A 25,723-nucleotide genomic window follows, 5' to 3' on the forward strand; every position below is an offset into this window, starting at 1 on the left:
GGTTTTTTGACTGTAGATACTCAGTCCAACTTAATCAATACAATTAATTCAGGAATAATGAGCAGTTTTCTTCATTTTAGCTTTTTTTTGTTTGTTTGTTTGTTTGTTTTTTTTTTACAGGATTTTACATATTTAGACACTTTTGACAGTACAGTCAGGAAGGTTTTATGGCTGTAGGTTGTAGGAAAGACATCGGGCTACTTGCAATGCAGTTAATGAATGAATAAGGAGTACTTTTAATTTGTTTTTGTTTTATTTGTCACTTTGATAGTTATAGTTTCCTAAAACATTCCCTGTGAGGTTAATAAAGGCATTAGTTTAAAAGAAGTAGTATTTCCTGTGGGACTATTCAGCCTCATGTCAGCGAGGCTTCTTCCACCCCCACCACCCACCCCCACACTCTCTTTCAGTGGATTATCAATCACCGTCCCCGTGGATGCTTCTCCAGCTCATCTTCTTTACTTTTTCAAAGTGACACAAAAAGCAGTCCCAGCATGGCGCCGCCATTAGAAAGGCTGGACAACCCCCCCCCGGGTTAATTATCATATGCTTGGAGCGGGAGACGGTTCAGGAAAGGTGCCTGTTGGGGCGATGGGGATTATCTCGGATCCCCGTGGAGAGCAGAACTCGCTGCCTCAAAAAAAAAGTCTTCCTTGAATGTAAAGTTCTCCTACCAGACGACTGCGAATTGTACAGTCTAAAAATATACGTAACACAGGGGAGGTAATTTGCACTTCATTTATTTGCGTCCCATCACTCTGACATGGAAAGAAGACACACGGGCTCGAGGCGAGTGAGGCATGATAGCAGATAAGTGATAGAAAAACTGTTTTTAAACAAACAGAATGCACTCAGCTGACTTCCACAAGAAGCGTAATCTGAATGATATACACGTGGAAATTGCATAGATGTCCCACAATGTTTGCATTAGGGGCAGTGCCCCACCACATTTTTTCTTACCCGATAGCAAGTGTATTGCTTACACAAATCATTTTTAGTGCTGTTTTTGTCGCTTTTGCAGCATGGGTCTGCCTGACTGAGTTCATGCCGACTCTCACTGTCCTTTCTCTGCTTTGTGGGGCAGCAGAGCCGCAGTTTTAAATGCTACACACTGAGCTACAATCTGGACAGGAGGCTGAACGTCAAAGGGTGAGTGGTCTCCTCCGACCTTTAACCTGAAACAAAAGTTAGTTTATTCCTCCGGACATGTAAGACAAAAGGTACACACGCGTTCCTTACACAACAATGCAAAAAGTCCCCGTGAGATAATTACCAGCCCGTAGGAATGTGGCACCTTGCACCGCAACCTGACTTGACTTGGCGGCTGACGCATTTGAAATAGACGAAAACAACGAGAGCGCTTCTGAGCGTGCGATGAAACTCAAGCACGACGCCCTGTGTTTCGCCACGCAGGCATGCAAAGTGACGTCATTTGCATGCAGTGGTGGCCGGACTACACTCTGCATGTAAACCAGTCAACAATGTAAACAAGACCACGGGCCAGGGTGGAGCTACAGAACATTCTCCCGGTGCTTTGAAGTCATTTCCGTTCAGGAGAAACGTCTACAAGCTGTGAATAAATTAAAAAGTTGCGTCCACGACCCACAGGGTGGACAGTCCGACGCTCAGACGAAGCAGAAGAACTTCTTCCAACTGCACCTGGAGAAAGCCTTGCTGCGCCTGTCCGACGACCTCCTCTTCTTGGCCTGGCGGGCCTTGCTCTTGATGGCGGCAAAGATGGCCGCGTCGAACGCCTCCTTTAGGTTCTTCTGCGTGAGCGAGGAGCACTCGATGTAGTCAGCCGCCCGGATCTTCTCCGCCATGCTCTGCGCCCGCCCGCTGGCCACGGGCTTGACGTTGGATCGGTCCAGGCTGATGAGGACGTTGACGTCCAGGAGGAGGTCCGACTGGGTCCCGACGAGGATGATGGGCGAGGCGGGGTTAGAGGCGCGGATCTCGGGGACCCACTTTTTGGTGATGTTGTGGAAGGAGGCGGGGTTGACCATGCTGAAACACAGGAGGAAGACGTCCGTGTGGGAGTAGGACAGCGACCTGAACTCGTCAAACTCTTCCTGAATGGACAGAGAGTCACGAATCACGTTTAGGATGAATCAATCTACACATCAAGCATCAAAATATGCATTATTGTGCAAAAGTCATTGGTCACTGCTAGTTTTTGTTTGTTTCACTGCGGTTATTGTGGTTCTAAACCTGCTCCGTATAAAAAAAGCCTTTTGTTGTGAATGAGTGCTATTTAAATAAAGTCGACTGACAGTGGAGTCCTTTGTTAGTAACACAATGGAGGAAATTGTTACAAAGAGCAGCGTGTCAGCACAAGATTGTTGAGATAGAAAAGGAAATGACTATGAAAGTATAGATAAACAACTACTAGATTCAAATGCAAGAAAAAGTCAATCTTAGTAGAATTTCAAGAGAACAAAATGAATAATATATTAACATTTGATTATAAGAAAAGTCAAAACCTTTGTTTTTTTTAATTAAAAATGTAAAAAAAAATAATAATATAAAATATGTAGTTTTACAAGACAAATTTATTTTACAAAGTTGTAATTTTGGAAGAAAAAAGGTGAGGAAAAAACAAAACCAAATTCCATCCATCCATTTTCTAACCTATCCCAGCTGACTTCGGGCGACAGGCGGGGTACACCCTGGACTGGCCGCCAGCCAATTTTACTATTAAATGGGATTACAATGCAAGAAAAAGTCATAATCTTATTAAAATTTTAAGAGAACAAATGTAACAATTTGAGATTTAAATTAGATTACAAAAAAGTCAATCTTATTTTTCCCAATTAATATGAAAATACATGTTATTATTTTACGTGGAAAAAAGTAATTTTAAATAACAGCAATGTCGCAATTTTGCAAGAAAAAAACGGGAATTTTACAAGAACAAAATAATTATGTTGAGTGCTTTTTTAATTGTACGAAAATAATAATACTTTATTTTAACATCTTTAACAGGGTAATGATAACAACAAATGTGATAAAATAGATTTCTTTCATTCTTACCTGTCCTGCTGTGTCCACAAGCTGAACTCTGACCGGGGATCCATCAACTTGTACCTGACCTGTAGGGAACCAGTAATGATTTAGATTATTAAATCGAATAAAAACAATACATTTACTTCATAAAGATATATATTAGTGTACGTTGTATACACACAGTTCCTCCACCAAATGTTTCTTACCGGAAAAGACGTCAAAGCCGGTCTGCTGGTAGTCCACCGGGTAGCCATTGGAGGTGTAGCTAACGATCATGCTGGTCTTGCCCACGGCTCCATCTCCGACCAGCATGCAGCTGATGACGCCGGGCTCCAGCTCGTCCTCCCGGGTTAGCCCGCAACCGGAGGAGACGCGGGACTCGTGGGAGAAGTACTCCATGTGGGGTGGCATTTCGTGCCGTGCAAGGAGCGTCTGATGGCGGACTCAGTCACCCCTTCCGATGGGATCTTCTCACATCGGATGTGTTGTCTTTGCCCTGATGCGGAAGGGATGGGCCCTTTTTATTTTACTTTCTACTCAACACAGGTTGGTCGTTTGCATAACCACGCCCACTCCGAGCACAGTGTTGGAAACCGCCGAATGCGTTCGGGAGCGACCGGGCTATCAAACAGCGACACCGGGTGTCCGAAAGAAGCACTACGTCAACCGTGTCACCTGACTCTTCATCCTAAGAGTCCACACTGCTACTCGGAAGCTGTTATACAGTATTTACGGTTTAACTAATTTTCATACCGATCCTCCATGTATAAAACACGCTAAATGTGCACACTTAACTGGACGACGTGCCTCGGTGAGTTACGCGACAGAGGTGCTAGCTAAGGCGGCTAAATATCTACAAGTAGCTAGCTAGCTAGCTCGTAAGCTAGCTGCTAGTTCATGAATGTCGTTTTCGTCTTTTTGCTCTTGAGATAACACGACTAAAGTATGGCTTCAATCCTGGACGAGTACGAGGATTCTCAAAACACCAGGCAAAGTTCGCAGCAGCACAGCCGCCTGTCATCGGCTAACATCGGGATAGCCCATTCAGGTCAGCACCAGGTTCTTCATAGAAAGATGCTGACTAGCATTATGAACATTGTGTCTTCATGTAATGCTTCTCTGTTCTGCCAGGCTTTGTTAATGTGAGACTAGAGGAGGAAAAGCCCATTTTCAACAAGCAGAGGATCGACTTTACTCCACCCGAGAAGATAAATCACCTGGCCGTCTGCAACAATCAGCTATGCATGAGTCTGGGAAAGGACACCCTGCTGAGGCAAATAACACAATCATAAACAACCCACTCACTTACCGTAACGCTCACCTAGTACACAACGTTTTGATTGGATTAGATGACAGATCAGTGGCAATCTTGTGATTAGTGGTCCTCATCAACAGGGGTGATGTTTATTGTGGATTTTCAAAGATGTCGGAGATGAAAGAGGCAGACACTAATGTTGGCCCTTTTTATCCTCTTTTCCAGGATTGATTTGGCTAAACCAGATCAACCCAATCAGATTGAGTTGGGAAGGAAAGATGACAGCAAAGTACACAAGCTCTTTCTGGACCCCACCGGTAAGAAAAAAAGACTCTAGTCGGTTTGTTCTGCTAGTATCGTTCGTTTGGTCAAGTGTGACTGCAGTCCAGGACCAATGCACCAAAACACCGGGGTATGATATTATCAAATGCCAAAGTAAACAGGTGATGCATAGCAGCACCCAACAGGAGGCTGAGTGGGTAAAAACATAACAAAAATAAGAGTTAAATGTAAGCCCAGAAGTGTAAATACAGTAGTAGTCATAGAAAGGAAGGTCATACGAGTATGCGACCCAGAAGACGTCATGTTGTGTTTGGTGCGTGAGGTTGTACACGTCACATTTGCTGTCCAAACGAGGGGCAACTTTATGCATATGATTAACTGAGAGATAAAATACAACAAAAATACAAATGTGAACGCTAAACAGACTGCATTAAAATGTCCAAGTATTTCTTTTTTTTTTTTTTTTGAGAGTTTTTGATTCAGACCAGAGTGCTGGGCTCACAAAAGTGAACACACTCCGAGAACAACGTGTGAGAAAATATATGTAGTGGTGCCATTCATCCGTTCCAGAAGGTCCGACTCAAACCAAAACGAACTCTAGCCAAAGCAAATTTTGAATGAAAATCCAATTAATCCGTTCCCAAAAATGTTACATAAAACACATTTTATAGACATGGTGCTACATGGGTTCAGTATTGTTTTTGTATAGGCTCCAGCATGCCCCCGCAACCCTAAAGAGGAGAAGCGGTATAGAAAATGGATGGATGGATGGATTACATACAGGTTTAAAAAAAAAAAAAAAGGGTGTGCATTGGTGGACAAGGGAGTGTTTACCACATCTGAATCGACATTCTTTCTCTCCAGGCTCCCACCTGCTGATCAGCATGAGCACCAGCGAGTGTCTGTACCTCAACAGGAACACACAGAAGGTACGCAGTCTGTCTCGCTGGCGGGGCCACCTAGTGGAGAGCGTGGGTTGGAACAAGCTGCTGGGCAACGAGACCAACACCGGGCCCATCCTGGTCGGCACCAGCCAAGGCGTCATCTTTGAGGCCGAGATCTCTGCGACCGAGGGGAGTCTCTTCAACACCAACCCTGACCAGTACTTCAGACAGGTCAGAGCGCGGTCGGGGTGCACAATCGTGTCAACACAACAGGACACAAATGACACCATTCTTTTCCGTGAGGCAGGTCCACTCCCTGGAGGAAGACGGGAGGCCGGCGCCGGTCTGCTGCCTGGAGGTGGAGCGCGGCCTGGAGAACAAGTACTTCATCATCGCAACCACCCGCAAGAGGCTGTTCCAGTTTGTGGGCAAGGTGGCCGAGGGCTCGGAGCAGCAGGGCTTCAGCTCCATCTTCACCCAGAACCAGGACCTGCTGCCTAGTTTCCAAGAGTTCCCAGTCAACATGGGCTACAGCGAGATCACCTTCTACACCTCCAAGCTTCGCACCTCCCCCAAGGCCTTTGCTTGGATGATGGGCAACGGAGTTCTGTACGGGCAGCTGGACTACGTCAGGCCAGACTCCTTGTTGAGTGACGTTCAGGTAACCCCATGACTCTTCAGTTCTGCAGTAAAATAAAAAGATACGTTTAGTCTCAGTGGTTCTTGCATTATATCCTAAAATGTCCTGTGATGCTGTCTCCGTGGCAACCAACCAGGTGTGGGAATACACCGCCGACATCGACTTGAGTGTCATCAAGCCCATCTCCATCGTGCTGACCCAGTTCCACTTCTTGCTCCTGCTACACGACCGGGTCAAGGCCATCTGCACTCTGAACGGGCAGGTGGTCCACGAGGACGTGTTCCCGGACAAGTTTGGCTCCCTCAAGAGGATGATCAAGGACCCGGTGGGCGGTCTGGTGTGGCTCTACACGGAGCGTGCCGTCTTCCGGTACCACATCCAGCGCGAGTCCAGGGACGTGTGGCAGATGTACATGAGCATGAATAAATTTGACCTGGCCAAAGAATACTGCCGCGAGCGACCCGAGTGCATGGACATGGTTCTGGCCAAGGAGGCCGAGCACTGCTTCCAGAACAAGCGCTACCTGGAGAGCGCCAAGTGCTACGCCCTGACGCAGAACTATTTCGAGGAGATAGCGCTCAAGTTCATCGAGGCCAAGCAAGAGGACGCCTTGAAGGAGTTCTTGCTGAAGAAACTGAACAATTTGAAGGCGAGCGAGAGGACGCAGATCACCCTGCTGGTCACGTGGCTCGCTGAGCTCTACCTGAACCGACTGGGCCAGCTGGAAGACGATGGCAATAGCGTCGTCTTCCGGGAAACCCGCGAGGAGTTCCGCCACTTCCTGACCACTTCCAAGCACAGGGACTGCCTGTTCAACAACCGCAGCATCATATACGACCTTCTTGCCAGCCACGGCAATGTGGACGACATGGTTTACTTCTCAGTGGTCATGCAAGACTACGAGAGAGTCATCTCACACTACTGCCAGCACGACGAGTACCACGCCGCCCTGGACGTTCTCTCCAAGCACTGCGACGAGAAGCTCTTCTACAAGTTTTCCCCGGTGCTCATGCAGCACATCCCGGAAAGAGTGGTGGATGCTTGGATTCAGATGGGCAAGCGGCTGGACCCCAAGAAGCTCATCCCGGCGCTGATGAACTACAGCCAGATGGGCAGCACCAGTCAGCAGACCAACGAGACCCAGCGCTACATGGAGTTCTGCGTGCACGAGCTGAAGGTAACCGAGGAAGCCATCCATAACTACTTGCTGTCTCTGTACGCCAAGTACAAGCCCGACTCGCTGCTGCGGTACCTCGAGCAGGCGGGGACGCACGCCTCGGAGATCCACTACGACCTCAAGTATGCTCTCAGGCTGTGCGCCGAGCATGGCTACCTGCGAGCGTGTGTGCTGGTCTACCGAATCATGGAACTGTACGAGGAGGCGGTGGATCTGGCTTTGCAAGTAAGTAAACATTAGTGACTTTCGGACGTGACATTAGACCATTTTGACAATATGGCGGGGTCTCACGTGTTGTCCACAGGTGGACGTGGACTTGGCCAAGACCTGTGCAGACCTACCCGAGGACGATGAGGAGCTGAGGAAGAAGCTCTGGCTGAAGATAGCCCGTCATGTAGTACAGGAGGAGAAGGACGTGAAGAAAGCCATGAACTGTTTGTCCAGCTGCAACCTGCTCAAGATTGAAGACATCTTGCCGTTCTTCCCCGACTTTGTCACCATTGACCACTTCAAGGTTTGTAACATGGGTGGACGCCATTTCAGCATCATCTTATCGGGGCCATTATTATAGAGTAGTCAGTGTACAGCTTGTACTGTACAGAAGTAGATTTACCATCAACACACAGCCGTTGTGAGGCCACCTCACAGTGAACATGTCCAAATTGTGACCTTGCTGTGTGAACATTTAGTGCGAGCACCATTGCTATGTAGCACTGCCTTAATCCTCTTGGGCATGGAATTTGACCAGAGCTGTACTTCCGCTCCCTCCGTGATTACTACGCTGGTGGTTGTTGGACACCATGCGCTCCTCCACCCACCTTCCCTCCGCTCCAAGATATCCGACAGGTGCTCAAGTGTGCTCAAGTTCCATCACCTCCACATTCAGCTTCATCAGCAAAGCACTTGATCATCTTGGAGGTGTGTTTGGGTACCTTATGATGTTGGAAAAATTGCCTGGTGGCCCCGTTTCTGCTTCAGAATGTCACAGCACATGTTGGAGTTCATCTTTCCCTCGGCGAACCGCAGCTCCCCCATTGCCGGCAGCACTCGTGCATGCTACCACCACCATGCTTGACTGTAGGCAAGACAAAATGATTTTGCTACTCACTTGTTGCCAGCTATTTGTAGACAACAGTGGCTGTGTTTTGACTCATTTCCAGTGGATAGTAAATCTACACTGCTATACAAGCTGTACGCGGACTACTCTAAATTTTATTCAAGTTTACTTTTTGTAGTTTTGTCCCTTGAGAAGAAATGTAAATGTTAATGCTGTATGCTGTGTTCGGGGCCTGCAGGAAGCCATCTGCAGCTCCCTGGAGGAGTACAACAAGCATATCGAAGAGCTAAAGCAAGAAATGGAGGAGGCAACAGAGAGCGCTAAACGCATCAGAGAAGACATCCAGGAAATGAGGAACAAGTATGGCATGGTGGATTCCCAAGACAAGTGTTCGGCGTGTGACTTCCCGCTGCTCAACAGGCCTTTCTATTTGTTCCTGTGTGGACACATGTTCCATTACGACTGCCTCATGCAAGTAAGGCTGCACAACGTCATCTCTTATTTACTCGGATGATACATTTGTTGTGTATCCTTCTCTCCTTGACAGGAAGTGACCCCCCACCTGTCCACCTACAAGCAGAGTCGCCTGGAGGAGCTGCAGAAAAAGCTCTCCGCCTCCATGCAGTCGTCCAAGTCCCGGCACCGCCCCACGCTCAAGGAGGATGACGACACCTCCAGCCTGGGGAAGGGCAGCACCGGCACGAGCCGTGAACAGATCAAGTCGGACATCGATGACATCGTCGCGTCAGAGTGCGCGTACTGCGGTGAGCTGATGATCAAGTCCATCGACAAGCCGTTCATTGACCCGGAGAAATTTGAGGAGGAGAAATCCAGCTGGCTGTGACGGAGACGATGTCCGCTTTTTTTTAACGTCCAACATTCTAAAATAGATTGGACTCAGTGGATGTTGACATTTGGTTGCCTTTTTCGTGCCTGATAATGACCGCTACTGAAGACAGCTTCAGCTTTTTGCAGCAGAAATTATGCTTTCGTTACCAGTATTGAATGAAGGCTGTTTTATTTGATACGTGTCAAACGAGCTCTTATTGTGTATACATGATGCATCAAAACCTTTATTATCGCCCAAAGGCCACACTTGACTGTCCTTATTTGAACATCTCCTGCTCTTTGTGTGTCTAACAAATCATGAAAGATGAATAAACTACATTCAGTGTAACAGCTGCTATGATGAAGCTGGTCTGTGCTGGTAGGTCACTTATTCTTCAGAAAACTTTTCTTTAATGCCTGGTGTATCATAAACAGACGTCCCAGAAGTTCTGGTTTACTTTTGTGACAAATATTTAATGTTTTTCTTTTTTAAAATAATTATCAAACATTGGTTTTCTTTGTACTTGACCAACCAAATACGGAGTTCCTCCTTGATGACGTAAGACGTAGCTCGGTATCCTTCGCAATGGACAGACACTACTAATCGACCTCGGAAAGTCATCGATATGTGTGTGTTTTAGTAGAACAGTTGCTACAACGTGACACAAACTTTGTCACCGACACTTGTAGATTTAATGTTGTGTTTTATGGGACGTTAATGCCATCGCATTACGATGAGAGACGATAAAAAGCGAGCTGCTCCTGCTCTGCGCTCGATTGGAAAGCCTGCTCCTTTGCTTGTGCCTCCATGGCGTCGTGTCTCTGCTCTCTCAGTAACAGAAAGTGGCCGCCTCTCCGCCGCCGCCGCTGCCGACTCAAAGCTCAACAGTACTCGCTCGGCGCCCTTCACCGCCATTTTGGAGTCAGGGAACCGAGAGTCGGCAGCGGCGACGAGAGAGACGCAAAAGGGGGCCGAGGTGAGAGACTCCGTGCTTGGATGTTATGGCGACGGGGGGGAAGATGGCCGGGAAGGGAGAAAGAATTAAAAAACATGGGGATCGAACACCACACTGTCAAGCTCCTGCTGCAAGGACACTCCAGGGGCGGGCGGAGGGCCTTGTTGTTCCCCGCAACGCGATTACCTGGATTAACAATAAAGCATCAAAGCTGCATCTTCATAGATTGTTTAGGCATGGAGGTGGTGGCCTTAAAGAGGGCTTGATTACTTCATATTAAAGCCGTGCGAGTGTCAAAAACACCGTTGTAGCTCACATGCTAATGCTAATAACGCCAGCAACCAAACAGACTAGCCTAAAATGTCCAAACGTCCCCATATGTCACCTGCACGTTTTTAAATGTGCAAGATGTCGGTGTTTACTGTGCATCGATGACCCCTTTAACTTAAGTTGATATGGTGCCATGCTAGCAGCTGGGAGTTAACACGGAGGCTAACTCACGTTCAGTTCAACGTCCAAGGTTAGCCAGCCGCGTAGCTTCACTCTGCTAGGCTAACCGCGTCTACCGTTAGCGTGACGAGCACAAGGCTGCGGTATCACAATCATTTGCGATCATTTTCACAAACTTTGTGTCTTTAATGACTTAAAGTCCTGCTCGTATGAGTTGAGAAACGTAAATTATTAAACCACACTGGGCGTTTCTGTATGTCTGCTAAATTGATAGAAAAAATAATCGTGTTTAAATGTACTGTATAGACATGTAAACAGAATATAGTGTTACGCCAGATTATCAAAATTTAAATAAAAACCTGATGCACTGACCGGATATAAGACGACCTTGAATATTCAAGATTCTGGAGTTTTATTGCCATATGCATAGTAAAACAGGCAGTTATACTATGCAATGAAATTCTTATTCTGTTCATTCTCCCAAGAAAAGAAAGAAAACACAATAAAAAGAATAACATAAGAAACATATGTACCAATAAATTAAGCAACAACAACAGAAGAGACATTAATACAGATAAATAATACAAATAAATAAGTGTGTGTGTTGTGTGCGGCGTGTGTGAGTGCATCGTTGAGAAGCCTGATGGCCTGTGGGTAAAAGCTGTTTGCCAGCCTTGTGGTCCTGGACTTCAAACTCCTGTAGCGTCTGCCTGACGGTAGGAGTGTGAATAATGAGTGTTGTGGATGTGTGCTGTCCTTGATGAGGTTGTGTGTTCTTCGTAGGACTTTAGTTTTATAAATGTCTTGCAGTGAGGGGAGGGCTGCCCCAACAATGTTCTGTGACGTCTTGATCACCCGCTGGAGTGCCTTCCTATCACGTGTTGTACAGTTACCGTACCAAACAGTGATGGAGGCGGTAAGGACACTTTCCATAGTGCATCTGTAGAAGCAACTAAGGATTTTGGTGGACATGCCAAATTTCCTCAGTCTTCTCAGGAAGTACAGTCTCCTTTGGGACTTCATAATTTGTTGGGTGTTGTGAGACCAGGTGAGGTCCTCGCTGATGTGTGTGCCAAGGAACTTGAAGGTTTTCACCCTCTCCACCTCAGTCTCATCAATAAACAGGGGTCTATGCGGCTCCTTTTCCCTTGTTCTTGGGTCGATGAGAAGGAGATTGTTATCACGACACCAAGCTATGAGGTCCGCCACCTCTCTTCTGTATGATGTTTCAACACCACCAGTGATCAGTCCGATGACTGTAGTGTCATCCGCAAATTTAATGATGCTGGTGTTTTTCTGGGAGGCCACGCAATCGTAGGTGAAGAGCGTGTAGAGGAGCGGACTCAGCACACACCCCTGTGGGGTCCCAGTGCTCACAATTCTTGAGCTGGATGTGCGATTGTGGACTCTGACTGACTGGGGCCCGCCTGTTAGAAAGTTAAACACCCAGTTACAGAGGGAGGGTGACAGGCCAAGTGTGAGGAGCTTATCTGTGAGTTTGTGGGGGCTGACTGTGTTAAAAGCAGAGCTATAAGTCTATAAATGGCATTCTGACATATGTGTCCTGGCCCTGTAGGTGAGAAAGGGCTGTGTGGATGGCAGTGTTGACTGCATCATCATTGGACCGGTTCTGGCGGTATGCAAACTGTAGAGGGTCCACAGTTGCCGGGATGCTCTTATTGATGTGGGTCATGACTATTCTTTCAAAGCACTTAATATAAGATAAGATAATATAAGTGCCACTCTTTTTCAAGTCCTGTTTTTGCAAAAATATGTTTTAAGACAAAATCAGTATATATTTAAAAAATAATGTTTTCCATATCAGTCATCATATGAATGGCAATAACTTAAAATTTGCACCTGTTTGCTAAGGCTGTGTTCACACTTATGGTTCAGTAAAAAAAAAAAGCATAAAGAAAGACATGCTGGCAACCAGTCCAGGGTGTACCCCGCCTGTCGCCCGAAGTCAGCTGGGATAGGCTCCAGCATGCCCCTGCGACCCTAAAGAGGAGAAGCAGTATAGAAATGGATGGATGGATGTTTGCTTTTGTGTCTTTATTATGTGACATAACTCAAGTATTCCCAGCCAGAATGCTGTCTGCTGGGTTGAATACGCTGGTTATTTTCCAATTCTGCGATATATGCCAAACTCTTAGTCCTTACTGAACCAATGACTGGAACTCTAGTCTTGAAATTAGCGCCCTCTGGAGGGTTGTCAAATGTTAGCACCCGTCACAATCAATTCTGTATGCTCGATGGCTAATTTTTCTTTACAATGAGTGACCATACATCTCTCTTGTTTTAAGGGACTGGGGGATAATGACATCTCATATTGAGAAGGTACGTCCACAATACATATTTTCCTGAATAACGATGCCAAATGTAGCGGCATGAACTTCCACATATACAATCAATTTCCTTTTTAACCTTTAGCCTCTTTCCCTTTTGTCCAGTGAAAGTCCCTGGCCAGCAGTTGGACGGGTGGGCGGGTGGGGGGGGCGGCCTATCCGTACTGTATGGCGTCAGGGCAGGGTGGGCGGCCGGAGGTCGGAGCAGTGGGGGGCTCGGGCCTGGCCAAACCTCTCTACCTGCAACGCCTGGAGCGGTCCTTGAGGCTGGACAGCTTCTTACGTCAGACGGCCGCCATCTTCAACAGAGACATCACCAGGTAGTGTATGGCCCATGAAATGAAATCATGTCAGTGGAATTAGTCTGTTCCAGAGCCAAACTGAGGCCATTCAATCTTTTATGAACTACACAGGCAATGTTTAAGTCACATTTTAGCACTCTTGACTTTCATACAAGTGTAAAAAACTTTGCAATGTACATTCTTCTCTTATTAATTTTATTGTCAGGGACGTGTAGGTTCCATTTCCTGTTCTATGGTTTTCATCACACTTTCTGTTTGCCACCTTCTACCACAAAATGATGATATTATCCACATTTACATTTTTATTGTTACATTTTTTTTAGTGATGACAGTGATGACAGCGATGGCGCTCTGGGGTCCGCGCTCTCCATGGAGCCCTGCTCTGTGCAACATGCCACCATGACGGTGAAAAGTGAGCCATGTGACCAAGGGGATTCTTTTGCGGAAGGCAAGCCCCTGAATGGCGTCCTGCTGCAAGGTAACGGTAACAGGTTGCTCTGAAATTGCACACGTCTGCATGTCATTCCGCTGTCATTCTAAACGTGGGACGTCTCACTCGGCAGAACAAAAGACGAACCTCTACAATTTCTCTAAAATGAAGAAGAACCGCAAATGGCTGAAGGTACACACCGCTCACGTTCGTATTCATACACTGTATATACGTGATGCGCATCATATAACATTCATCGCCCGCCCGCTCTTTCAGAGCATACTGCTGAGCGACAACACCACGGACTCGGACACGGACTCGGACGACTCGGACTTCAGTTTGTCGCGGGAGGAGCTCCACGACATGCTGAGGCTGCATCGCTACACCAGGCAGCACCAGAGCAAGTTCCACATGGACCCTGAGGTAAAGTAGGACGCTCAGGCTGCCTTTGAGGTAACTGGCATGTAGGAAATTTCAGCACTCGGAGAAAAAAAAACATGGCTGTGAGATTTGTTTACATTGTAGTTAACAGTGTATGTGAAAAGACAGCATTTTTCATCTTATTCACATTTGATTGATTAACAAGTGTGCTGACTAACCTAAATAAAAATGCAAAAACGTGCAACAAATAAATAAAATAAAAATAGTAGTGTTCATATAAGTCTTTTGAGTGACATTTTACATTCATGACAAGGTTTGAAACTATGCAGTTATTTTGTGCCATAATAAAAAAGTGATAAACAAATAAGAGATCAAATATTGCAAAAATAATTAATAATAATTCCATTGTGAAATATAATTAAAAAAATAATTGTATTGAACCTAATGCATTTATTTATTTTAATGACAATTTAGTTATTTCATGCCCTATTTATTTAATTTAATTTAAATTTTTCATTTTTTATTTTATTTATTGTCCTTTTTATTTAATGACATACAAATTCTTCTTTCAGCCTGCAAGATTTTTATTCATTTCCGTACGAAAAACAAAGTTCAATCTTTTATTCCATCGGGGAATATGTAATAAAAACAGTTGTATTGCACTTAATCCATGACCAATTATTGTTTATTTCATGACCAATTTAGTTATTTCATGCCCTTTTTATTTTATTGTAATTTCTTTTATGTATTATTTATTGTTGTTATTTATTTCATGACAAATTTTGTTATGTCATGCCCTATTTTATTTTATTTTATTTTATTTTATTTTATTTTATTTTATTTTATTTTATTTTATTTCTTTCATGACTAATTTACGTAGTTATTTCATGCCCTTTTTTATTTACTTAAAAAAATGGCATTTGTTATAGTGTATTTTATTTATTTGTGATGTATTCCATTGTAACTTGGCCTTAAACCTTTTAAAGGTAGTATCTAAAGGTAGTATCTCTAGAATCTGGGGTGCGGATCGCATTGTCCTGCTACGTCTCTATAGGTCTTTAGTCAGATCAAAACTTGATTATGGCTGTGCAGTTTATAGCTCTGCTCGAAAGTCCTACTTTGATAAGTTAAAACCAATACAAAATCGAGGACTCAGAATTTGCCTTGGAGCTTTTCGTACTTCTCCAATGGAAAGCTTGTATGTGGAGGCAAATGAGCCTCCACTGCATTTAAGATATCAAAAACTATCTCTTAACTATGCAATCAAATTAAAGAATAACCCATTAAATCCAACGTATGAACATACCTTCAGACCACAATACCAGTTTTTTTACGACCTTAAACCATCTTCCATCAAACCGCTTGGCTTTCGTGTTTGAGAAGCTCTAATGCAAGTTCTTGGTACCACTGATATTTCTCCATCCTTAGTACCCAATATTCCTCCTTGGGTGATCAGCGAACCTTTAATAGACTTGACTTTAGCAACATTCAAAAAGGGCGTTACAAGTGATCTGGTCTACCTGGATAGATTTGGAGAAATAAGACACAAATATAGGAACTACCATGCTATCTATACAGATGGATCAAAAGATCACAATAGAGTAGGATCAGCCTGTATTAGTGGCACAATAAAAGAACAGGTTAGATTACCAGACAGTGCTTCCATATACACTGCCCAGTTGTTGGCTTTGAAAATGGCTTTGGGTATAATACAAAACACTGATGGAAAACAATTTGTTATTTTCACAGACTCTCTATCTAGTCTAATGGCTTTACAATGTAGAGATCTTAAACATCCCTATATTGTGCAGTTTCTAGAATCATTATACAAAGTCGGTGTATTATCTAAACTGATAGTTTTTGTTTGGATACCGAGCCACATAGGTATCAAAGGGAATGAAAAAGCTGATATGTTAGCAAAAGAGGCACTTAATATGGCTGTAACAGAAATGAAGATACCCTATACAGACTTAAAACCAAAGATGAATGAATACATAAAAATAAAGTGGCAAACGTCATGGGATTTAAATCCCGGTAACAAACTCTACCAACATCAGCCTATAATTGAACCACATACTACAATCTTGTTAGCTAAGCGACGGGATGACGCTGTGCTAACTTGTATTCGAATTTTTCATTCTTGCTTATCACACTCCTATTTACTTGCAGCAGAAAACCCTCCCCGTTGTACATCATGTAACAGTACACTCTCAGTTAAACGTATCCTTCTTGAATGCATTGAGTTTGCTCACATCCGTGTCAATTTTTATAATGTACCTGAGCTGAAAACCTTGTTCAGCGAAGTTCCGCGATCATGCATCATAGAGTTTCTTAAAGAAATAAATCTTTTTATTAGGTTTTAGATAATGGAAACAGGCCCCTTGGCAGGCCATTTTATTCAGTATCTAGTCTTACAGAGGAGACTTTAAGCCGCCATCCCGTATAAAGAAAAGCCACACCATTTGAACATTAAAGAACCTACCGTACTTCTCTGTTCGAAAAGAGTAGGGAATTTTGCCCGGTAAAGTAGGTCACAGTTTCTATCTTACAAGCTCTACTCCCTAATTAAATTGATAGATTACACTCCCGAGAAACAGGTTTTGTCATTAATAACTTCACATATTAAGGTCCAGACACATACATGACACTTTGTGTTGATAGTGTCGTTAAACTTGAATCAATCAATCAATCCATTGTAACTTGTACTGTATACATTAAAATTAAACCATTGCCATTTATTGGCCTTTTTATTTCAAGACATGCAAATCCATCATGCACCCATCAAGGTTTTTATTAATTTCTGTACGAAAAACTGAGCACAGTCTTTCATAGGTGAGTTCAGATTCAAGTGCTGCATTCGTACATAAAAATAAGTTGGTACTTCTTATGTTTATGTGTCCAGCTTCAGCAGTACCAGTTCTACAGCACGGGTCTACTCTCCACTCAAGACCTGTTCCGCGAGCAACAGCGCTACCTGTTGGGCCCAAAGAAGAAGAAAATCAAGGACGAGAAGAAATTCAAAGGTAAAAAAAAATGTTTTTTAATAAAATAAAATCATATCGTCTCATTTCGTACACTTGTCTTCCAATACAACTTTTCGATGTTTTTGTAATATTTTAATCAATATTTTTTGTTAAGTGTGTTCATAGTGTGATGTGACTTTTAACAAGTGTCATCTTCTTCCAAAGGACCCGAGCTACCTTTCAAAGTGAAATAAAATGTCATCAAGCATAGCATAATTAGCCAAACATTGTTTGGCACCATTGTTAACAGGGACTTTCCATGTTCCTCCTCGCAGGAAAGCTGAAAAAAGTGAAGAAGAAGAAGAAACGTGGCGAAGGAGACTTTACGGACGATGGCCTCCCTTACGTCACCAAGACCTTTGCTAAGTTTTCCCACGATGCGCCTGTGGCGATGGTGAAGAAGAAGCACCTGACTGTGGAGCAGCTGAATGCACGACGGCGCAAAGTGTGGCTTACTATTGCCAAGAAGGAGATCCCCAAGGTTAGTAAGCCCTTTTTTATTTGTTTTAAAAAGTGTGTTCCGCAACGGGTTTTAATCTTCGCGTATCTGTTTTGCAGTCGTTCAAGCAGAAGACCTCCGCTAAGAACCTCGTCTTGACCAACGCTAAGAAGGTAAGTGACTTTGAAGTGACGTCTGGTGAGAAACTCCGACGTTGCAGCCCGGTGTTTTCTGCTGGCGTGTCCCAGTTGGCCCACCAGTGCATGCGGGAGGTCCGACGCGCGGCCATCCAGGCCCAGAAGAACTGCAAGGAGACGCTTCCCCGCGCTCGCCGCCTCACCAAGGAGATGATGCTCTACTGGAAGAAATACGACAAAGTGGAAAAGGAGCACCGGAAGAGGGCCGAGAAGGAGGCCCTGGAGCAGCGGAAACTGGACGAGGAAATGAAAGAGGTAGGCGAGGGTGGCGCAGCACAGTCCTTCGCCACTTTGCTGTTTCGTGGTGTCTGCAGCCTATTGCTAGTCAACATTATGCATATTTAAGCAAATTTTACACATTTTTTTGCCTAAATTAAGCTTTTTCAAGCATAAAAATGGCAAATTAGCTCAAATATAAATGTAAGGCATTCACAAGACGCATTTGAAGATGTTGCAATTATATGTAGTGTTCTAATCTGGCCACTAGGTGTCAGTGATGTTACTGTAACGTTCTGTGAGACACACAAGCCAGAACAACAGGCCTATTATTTATTGCAGGTTTGAATGATCTCGCACATGAACCATAATCGCTAACACAGGGTACTGTTGCGGCCATAATCCACTGAAACTCAACCCTGAACCCCCGACCTCACTTCCTGTCCACTAGCTGAGGAATACATTTACAGCAACACACAAGCATGAGTATTAATTGTGTCTTAATTGTCTTATTTTCGCTCATTATTTCTACAATATTGGGTCATAGTATTTTAAAGATGACTATAGGGGTGTTATTTTGTGTCTACAGGGCTCTAATAATGTTAAAATCTGTATTTAGAAGGTCATAAGCGGGTTTTCTATGAAAACATTCCATTTACAAATAAGGAATCCTACTTTGCAGAAAATAGAATTAAACGCGATGAGGGATGACTGTGCCTCTTCTCTGAAAAGTGATAGAATTGTCTCATGATTGCTGCTCAATTTACTTGACATGATCATGTTTGCACATGGGGGGGACCTTAAACAACTTAGTGACTGTATTTTCACGTGTCTGTTGTTTCAGGCCAAGCGTCAGCAGCGCAAACTCAACTTCCTCATCACCCAGACGGAGCTGTACGCCCACTTCATGAGCGGCAAAGCCTCGGCGGGCGGCTCGGAAGGAGATGAAGCGCAGGAGGAGATTTTGAAGAAGCTGGACGACACCAGCGGCAGCAGGCAAATCGACATCGGAGGAGGCGTGATGGTCAACATGGGGCAGGAGGACTACGGTGCGGTTTATTTAGTCCTGGTAAATAGTCCTCAGCGCCTAAACACACCGTGTCGTTTCAGACAGCGAATACTACAAGTCTCAGGCCTTGAGGAACGCCCAGGAGGCCTACCAGATCCATCAGGCGAGAGTAAGTTTTCACCACCCTGTTGGTTGCCGTGGCACTCTCTTCCAATGGGAACGTAATAAAGGAGAAGAAAGAACACCTGGATGGCAGCAAATGACCGTTTTGTACCCCACAGACACAAATGTTTGACGAGGACGCCCAGGACAGCCGCCATGCATCCCTGGCGTCGTCCTCCTCCTCCGCCGCTTGCGGCTTTGGCGAGAGCTACAGCCTCTCCAACCCGTCCATACAGGCGGGCGACGACATCCCTCAGCCCACCATCTTCAACGGCAAGCTGAAGGGCTACCAGCTGAAAGGCATGAACTGGCTGGCCAACCTCTATGAGCAGGTACTGAAAGACTCCTGGTTCGTAGCAATACACCCGTCAGTCATGTTCATGTCATGATATAATGCTTCCTTCTGGTTTCTGCAGGGTATCAATGGCATCCTTGCAGATGAGATGGGGCTTGGGAAGACGGTCCAGAGCATCGCCCTGTTGGCCCACCTAGCAGAGGTAGGTACCAAAAGACGCATCTAAAACGGTGTTCACGCTTTGTCTTTGTGTAGCTGCTTCCTGGTTTGCGCTTGTTGCAGCACTTTAGAGCTCCTTGTAGTTCATCCCAGGAAGTAACATGCCGTCGTCTTCCTCTGGGGTTTGCCGTTATCGGTTGCTCATATGAACTGTATTTCCTCCTGTTGATGCTGACCTCCCGTACATCCTGGCGAGATGGAATTCAATAGTGCTTCTCACCCTCTTTAGCAAACTGCAGGCACTCTCAACTTTCTTTTGGCCCCATGGCGGCTTATTTAGTGGTCACACTCAATAAAAAAAAAATGCACAGATGGTGAGTCAAGGTGCTGCATTTGGGCCTTCGATTTTGTGGAAACAATGCAGCCCTAGGCCAAACGGACAGGTTTGGTGCGTGCAGTGTAATGATGGTGTATAAAAAGCGAGGCGATATTTTTTCATACGAAAACCGAGGTTGACTGTATTTTATATTATAGCGTGGCGGCCATTATTTCTAATAAGATATGGCATCCACACGCCTGATGGCCAACTGTAATTCTGTTTTTGCCCTTTTCACACAGAGAGACAACATCTGGGGTCCTTTTCTCATCATCTCCCCGGCGTCCACGCTCAACAACTGGCATCAGGAGTTCACGCGCTTTGTGCCCAAATTCAAGGTGGGCAAACCTCGGAACTTGCTCCAACTGTATACATGTGTAGATTAGGCATGGACCGGTTATCGGTTTCAAGGTATACCACGGTATGAAAAAGTTTGTGGAAAGGTGTGACCTGCCACTATGAAATAATAACCTAACATTTCGAGTAAAAATAGTAGCCACAATAGACTGCAATGAGAACTGCATTTTATTTATTTATTATTTATTTAGAAATAATTCAGTTATTTTTCGGTATATTTTAAATCAGGGCTGTCAAATGATTAAAAATGTTAATCAAATTCATCACAGATTGTAAATTAAGTAATCAAAATGAATCACCATTTCCAACTGTATGTGAAATATGCCCTTTTTACTGTATTTTATGAATAAAAAGATGACCGGACACAGTTTTGTATATTTGCATGCATCAACAGCTCCAAATGAATTGAAAATTTAAATCAAGCTAAATGATATCACACACGTCTGAAAATGTATTTGCCTAACACTTTAATAGTAGCAGAACATTTGAATCACACTTTAACGTTCTTATTATTATGAACCGTGCAGGGTTGCGGTCAAAGACACCACGTCATTTTTTTAAGGTGAATTCACCGTTTTGAGTGTAGATGTATTTTCTGAGCGTACCCAAATGCAGCAAATGGTACTTCCGCATTAGGAGCTGCGTTAGTGAGTGATAAGATTATCCACTTATTTTTTTCCTTTGTATTTCTGTTTTATTTAGACCACACATACACGCATAACAAAGAAGTTGTTGTAATTTTCGAAGTGTCAGTGAATGCATCTTGCTGTGGTCCCGTGACAATGAGGATGTGTGCTTCCGAGGAGGACTGGAGACGTGTTTGTGAGTTGGAGATACATACTGTATGTGGTGTTGGACTTGCACTGCTGTTGATGTGTTCAGGTCAGAATAAAGTTCTAAAAGAGCGTCAGACACTGTTGGGACGCAATTGTGCCTTCGTCTGCCGTGGTAACAGAGAGGGTTGGCTTGACATGGTGCGCGTGTGTTAATTCTGATTTTAACTAGGGCCATCAAAAATGTGTTAAAGCATGTTAATGGCGGCAACTAATTTATTTTGTTAATTATGTGTGTTTTTATAGCGTAATTAGCACATACGCATCATGGCAAGCCACGCCTCTCTGTTATGACGACAGACGGCGGCACACTGTAGCTCCCCACGAACATCACAACAGCGTCTTTATTATGTGTTTATGTGTGGTCTAAATAAACAGAAAGACAAAGAAAAGCAATAAGTGGATATTCTTATCACTCACTTTGCTGCATTTAAGCATGCTTGGAAATCCCGGAAAATAAACTCAAGACATGTGAATTCAACTAAATTACATGGTGTCTCTGAATGCAACCCCTCATTGCTCATAATAACACGATTAAAGTGTGATTCAAGTGTTGTGCTACTACTATAGAAAGATAAATACCTTTTCAGGCATGTGTGCTAGCATTTAGCTTGATTTAAATTTTAATTTGGAGTTTTTAATACAGACAAATATATTATAATCCTGTCCTTTTATCTTTCTTTGAATAAAATACAGTAAAAATAGGCATACCTCAGACATAGTTGCAAATGGTGATTTATCATGATTAATTAATTAGAAAACTGTGATTAATCTGATTAAAATGTATAATTTGACAGCCCTAATTTTAATGTAATTAATCAAATAAATGAGTTTTTACCCAATTTTAAATACATATGATCAATTTTTTTGGTGTTATTTTTTTTGATTGATTGATTGATGGGACATACTGTAGTCAACAGCAGTGCATAACCTCTTGACCTCATGACCATAGGTGAGGGTAGGAACTTAGATCGACCAGTAGAGCTTTGCCTCCTACATCGGTCTGTTGTGGTGAAGAGAGAGCAAAGCCGAAAGGCAAAGCTCTCAATTTACCAGTCGATCTACGTTCCTACCCTCACCTATGGACATGAGCTTTGGGAAGTGACCGAAAGGACAAATTCGCGGGTACAAGCGGACGAAATGAGTTTTCTCTATAGGGTGGCTTGGCTCTCCCTTAGAGATAAGGTGAGAACTGAAGCACTGTCATCTGGGAGAAGCTCGGAGTAGAACCGCTACTCCTCCGCATTGAGAGGAGCCAGATGAGGTGGCTTGGGCATCTGGTCAGGATGCCTCCCGGCTGCCTCCCTGGGGAGGTGTTCAGGGCAAGTCCGACCGGTCGGAGGCCTCAGGGAAGACCCACGTTGGAGAGACTGTCTCCCAACTGGCCTGGGAACGCCTCGGGATCCGCCGGGAGGAGCTGGACGAAGTGGCCGGGGAGAGGAAGATCTGGGCCTCCCTGCTTAGGCTGCTGCCCCCGCGACCCGATCTCGGATAAGCGGTAGAAGATGGATGGATGGATGATTGATTGATGATTTTATATGGTTTATATGCTTTTAAAATTATTGTTTTGGTTTGACTTTTTTCTCTTTTCAATAAAAATAACACATATTAGCGCTGTAATTCCAATACCGTCAAACCGTGATATTTTTGCGCAAGGTTTTCATACCGTCAGAACCTCATACCGGCCCATGCCTTGCGTAGATGCTCACTAGGGGGCAGTATTGTACCAACCGTTTGGAAATATCGCTACACGATTGTCATTGCATCTCAACAATTGCATGTTAGAGGCTGCGCTCACACACACGGTGTAGCATTTTCCCGGCACGTCTGGCCAATGAATCAAGGCCCGTCTATTTTGCTAATGAGGTGTGAAAAGACCGTATTACACTTTGGAAGATAAGCTTCCTCAAGACCCACAGAAAACAATTGAATGGCGCTGCATGTTGATGGATGTAACCATGCATGAATTCTTTTCACATTCGCATTCGTCAGCGACGCAGTGAATCAAACGTAATGCCTCCACGTTTCCTCTGGGAACATCGCCGTGGCTCTGTTTTTATAAGGCGCTGTTTTTATAATTGTTATCAGGATCCAAGGTGCTTCGAGTTGATTCTCATACCAAGAGAGATGTATGAAAAACCTCACGTGTGCATTTGTCCTTCAGGTGTTGCCATACTGGGGAAACCCTCATGACCGCAAAGTGATTCGTAAATTCTGGAGCCAGGTGAGCAAGAGATGATAATAATAATACTAATAATAACAATAATAATGATAATGATAATGATAATCCGGTGTGTCATTTTCCCTCTGCTGCCGTGTGCTTTTAGAAAACGCTCTACACGCAGAACGCGCCGTTCCACGTGGTGATCACAAGCTACCAGCTGGTGGTCCAGGACGTCAAGTACTTCCAGCGGGTCAAGTGGCAGTACATGGTTCTGGACGAGGCCCAGGCACTGAAAAGCAGTACGAGGTAAGGCTACCTCGGTACGAGGCTTCACACAGCGTTTGAAATTCATGGGCCTTAGCGTGGCTGACTTTTAAATGAATGATAGAAATGGTTTCCATCACAAGAAATGTTTATTCAGCTGAATAGCTGGTCCGTTAAAGAGTATCATATCAAACATAAAGGAAACAAAACAGATGTGGCTTCTACACACTTACAATATGTAATGGGGGTGTCACAAGAAACCCACTGATATTGGCCCGATATCGATATCGCATTGGGACATCCCAAATAAAAATGAGTGTTAATTAGTTCCAGCTCCAATAACACTCCCCTTCTCTCTGGCTGTCGTTCACTCGCCATGAAGGGACCTATCAAGCTAAATAGTAAACAAAAAGCTACAAAAGCAGGGGTATCCAAAGTGAAGGCCTGGTGGCCATTTGTTATTGGCCTGCAGCCAAATAAAATTTACCCCCAAAGAAATGGCAGGAATGAGAAAAATAGAGCCAAAGCCATCATGGAACAAGAAAAAAAGCTGAAATGTTGATATTAAGAACTAATAATTGAAATGTGTATGACACTTTCTTTTTTTAGCCTTTTTACAAAATAAAAAGATATAAAAATGTCTCATAAAATGCGGAAAATTGTCCAAAATTTTGTAAATTACTGTTTCGCTTTCCAATCAGCAAATAGAAACTATTAATAATTTTAAAAAATCCATCCATCCATTTTCTATACCGCTTCTCCTCATTAGGCTTCAACTTCGGGCGACAGGCGGGGTACAACCTGGACTGGTCGATTTATTAAAAAAAAAAAAAATCCCAAGCCCTTAATTGGTATCTGAGTCTGAATTGAGCTCCTGAATAACTTTTGCACAATATTTTAATGCATTGAGATGCACTTTTAAATCTTCTTTAAGTAGTGTTTACCACAGCTGCAAGTTGCTGGAAGATTCTTTATTGTGCCTAAAAAGTGGAGTTGGCCTGGGAAACGCCACGTCACATCACTTGCGCTTTGGAAGAGTTCTGACTTAGCATTGTGTTGTCGAAACAACCACACGGTGATCGCTATTTGTAATGTCAATACACTTTTGTGATGCTTTGCCAATTGTATCGTTTTTAGCGTGCGGTGGAAGATCCTCCTGCAGTTCCAGTGTCGAAACAGGCTGCTCCTCACGGGCACGCCCATCCAGAACACGATGGCGGAGGTGAGCGTCCGTGTTATCGCGTCTCGCAGGCGTTTGTGTGTTTGTAAAAAAATAAAACCTCGACCACTGTCGCTCTCAGCTGTGGGCCCTGCTCCACTTCATCATGCCCACGTTGTTCGATTCCCACGAGGAGTTCAACGAGTGGTTCTCCAAGGACATCGAGAGCCACGCGGAGAACAAGTCGGCCATCGACGAGAGTGAGCACCTCCCTGACCTGTGTTTATTTGTCACACAAACACCTTACGTCGACCTTTTTTATTCCTGTCATTCGCAATCGTTTGATGTTTCAGACCAGCTTTCTCGACTGCACATGATCCTCAAGCCTTTCATGCTGCGCAGGATCAAGAAGGATGTGGAGAACGAGCTCTCAGACAAGGTAGAGTGCACGCTTGCTTCTCTAAAGCCCAAAACGCCAAAATGAAATATAGTGGTGCCTTGCTTAGCGTCATTAATCCGTTTCAGAAGGTCCAACTCAAACCAAAACAGACTCTAACCAAGGCAGGTTTTCCCATAGGAAATAATGTAAATCCAATTAATCGGTATTTTGGACGCTCAAGAAACGGGTGAACGCAAGCCAAAGCAAAATGTTAGCTAAAATTTTGGATGTTAACCATAAAACGCGCTAACCGGGACGGACGTTAACCGAGGTACCACTGTAGTTCTTGTCAATGAATCATTATAAACCACATGTATGGAGATAAAGTATCATGCTTAGTAAACCCGCACTTTTCCCCCATTAGTCTCCCGTGCTGCATGTTGACAGCATAAATGTAACGTAGAAACAACCAGCCTGTGCTGACACGATGAAATGAGGGTCCACGCTGGGGGGTGTCAGGGTGCCCACACACCCCCTCTGTGGGAGTCCCAAAACAGTCAAGAGTTCACCACTCACCCACGGTTGTCTTTTTTTTTTCCTGTCAGCCATCTTTCTTCACTTGGAGCCAACCTTAATGAAAGTCAAGTAGCTCACTGCAGGGCTGAAAAGACAAACAATCTGTTCCAGGGTCAAAC

At 44.3% G+C, this 25,723-nt stretch overlaps 3 protein-coding genes across 5 annotated transcripts in view; 2 read left to right on the plus strand and 1 right to left on the minus strand.

Moving 5' to 3' along the window:
• Positions 1–464: 464 nt before the first annotated feature.
• Positions 465–3,525, minus strand: rhov (ras homolog family member V). The gene is made up of 3 exons (XM_054762420.1): positions 3,213–3,525; positions 3,034–3,092; positions 465–2,072 (listed from the first exon to the last, which is right to left on the minus strand). The coding sequence occupies exons 1-3, from the start codon at positions 3,415–3,417 to the stop codon at positions 1,626–1,628; spliced, it is 711 nt and encodes a 236-aa protein (XP_054618395.1). The 5' UTR covers positions 3,418–3,525; the 3' UTR covers positions 465–1,625.
• Positions 3,135–9,505, plus strand: vps18 (VPS18 core subunit of CORVET and HOPS complexes). Its single transcript, XM_054762419.1, has 10 exons — positions 3,135–3,817; positions 3,936–4,054; positions 4,138–4,279; positions 4,487–4,578; positions 5,408–5,658; positions 5,735–6,088; positions 6,204–7,469; positions 7,549–7,758; positions 8,540–8,776; positions 8,849–9,505. The coding sequence occupies exons 2-10, from the start codon at positions 3,952–3,954 to the stop codon at positions 9,143–9,145; spliced, it is 2,952 nt and encodes a 983-aa protein (XP_054618394.1). The 5' UTR covers positions 3,135–3,817; positions 3,936–3,951; the 3' UTR covers positions 9,146–9,505.
• Positions 9,506–9,959: 454 nt separating this feature from the next.
• Positions 9,960–25,723, plus strand: part of ino80 (INO80 complex ATPase subunit) — a 48,306-nt gene continuing 32,542 nt past the window's right edge. The window contains exons 1-20 of one of the 3 annotated variants that reach the window (XM_054761724.1): positions 9,995–10,106; positions 12,842–12,875; positions 12,989–13,203; positions 13,509–13,663; positions 13,749–13,807; positions 13,892–14,038; positions 16,899–17,019; positions 17,295–17,500; positions 17,578–17,631; positions 17,707–17,910; positions 18,716–18,920; positions 18,982–19,049; positions 19,162–19,374; positions 19,459–19,539; positions 20,115–20,210; positions 23,227–23,286; positions 23,390–23,532; positions 24,628–24,712; positions 24,792–24,909; positions 25,003–25,088. In XM_054761724.1, the coding sequence (XP_054617699.1) occupies positions 13,052–13,203; positions 13,509–13,663; positions 13,749–13,807; positions 13,892–14,038; positions 16,899–17,019; positions 17,295–17,500; positions 17,578–17,631; positions 17,707–17,910; positions 18,716–18,920; positions 18,982–19,049; positions 19,162–19,374; positions 19,459–19,539; positions 20,115–20,210; positions 23,227–23,286; positions 23,390–23,532; positions 24,628–24,712; positions 24,792–24,909; positions 25,003–25,088 (2,253 nt within the window). In that variant the 5' untranslated portion in view covers positions 9,995–10,106; positions 12,842–12,875; positions 12,989–13,051. Of the gene's footprint in view, positions 12,876–12,988; positions 13,204–13,508; positions 13,664–13,748; positions 13,808–13,891; positions 14,039–16,898; positions 17,020–17,294; positions 17,501–17,577; positions 17,632–17,706; positions 17,911–18,715; positions 18,921–18,981; positions 19,050–19,161; positions 19,375–19,458; positions 19,540–20,114; positions 20,211–23,226; positions 23,287–23,389; positions 23,533–24,627; positions 24,713–24,791; positions 24,910–25,002; positions 25,089–25,723 lie in introns of all 3 variants that reach the window. The other 2 variants (XM_054761725.1, XM_054761726.1) reach the window with 2 other exon arrangements.

This window comes from Dunckerocampus dactyliophorus, chromosome 19 (genome assembly GCF_027744805.1).
Source record: "Dunckerocampus dactyliophorus isolate RoL2022-P2 chromosome 19, RoL_Ddac_1.1, whole genome shotgun sequence".
Taxonomy (NCBI): Eukaryota; Metazoa; Chordata; class Actinopteri; order Syngnathiformes; family Syngnathidae; genus Dunckerocampus; species Dunckerocampus dactyliophorus.

Excerpts from the sequence above, each read along its gene's own strand:
- rhov (XM_054762420.1), bottom strand. The coding sequence starts at position 3,417 with ATGCCACCCCACATGGAGTACTTCTCCCACGAGTCCCGCGTCTCCTCC. Across the intron at positions 3,093-3,212 it reads CGGCTTTGACGTCTTTTCCG|GTCAGGTACAAGTTGATGGA; the intron begins GTAAGAAACATT and ends GGTTCCCTACAG. Across the intron at positions 2,073-3,033 it reads TTGTGGACACAGCAGGACAG|GAAGAGTTTGACGAGTTCAG; the intron begins GTAAGAATGAAA and ends CTGTCCATTCAG.
- vps18 (XM_054762419.1), top strand. The coding sequence starts at position 3,952 with ATGGCTTCAATCCTGGACGAGTACGAGGATTCTCAAAACACCAGGCAA. Across the intron at positions 4,055-4,137 it reads CATCGGGATAGCCCATTCAG|GCTTTGTTAATGTGAGACTA; the intron begins GTCAGCACCAGG and ends CTGTTCTGCCAG. Across the intron at positions 7,759-8,539 it reads TCACCATTGACCACTTCAAG|GAAGCCATCTGCAGCTCCCT; the intron begins GTTTGTAACATG and ends CGGGGCCTGCAG.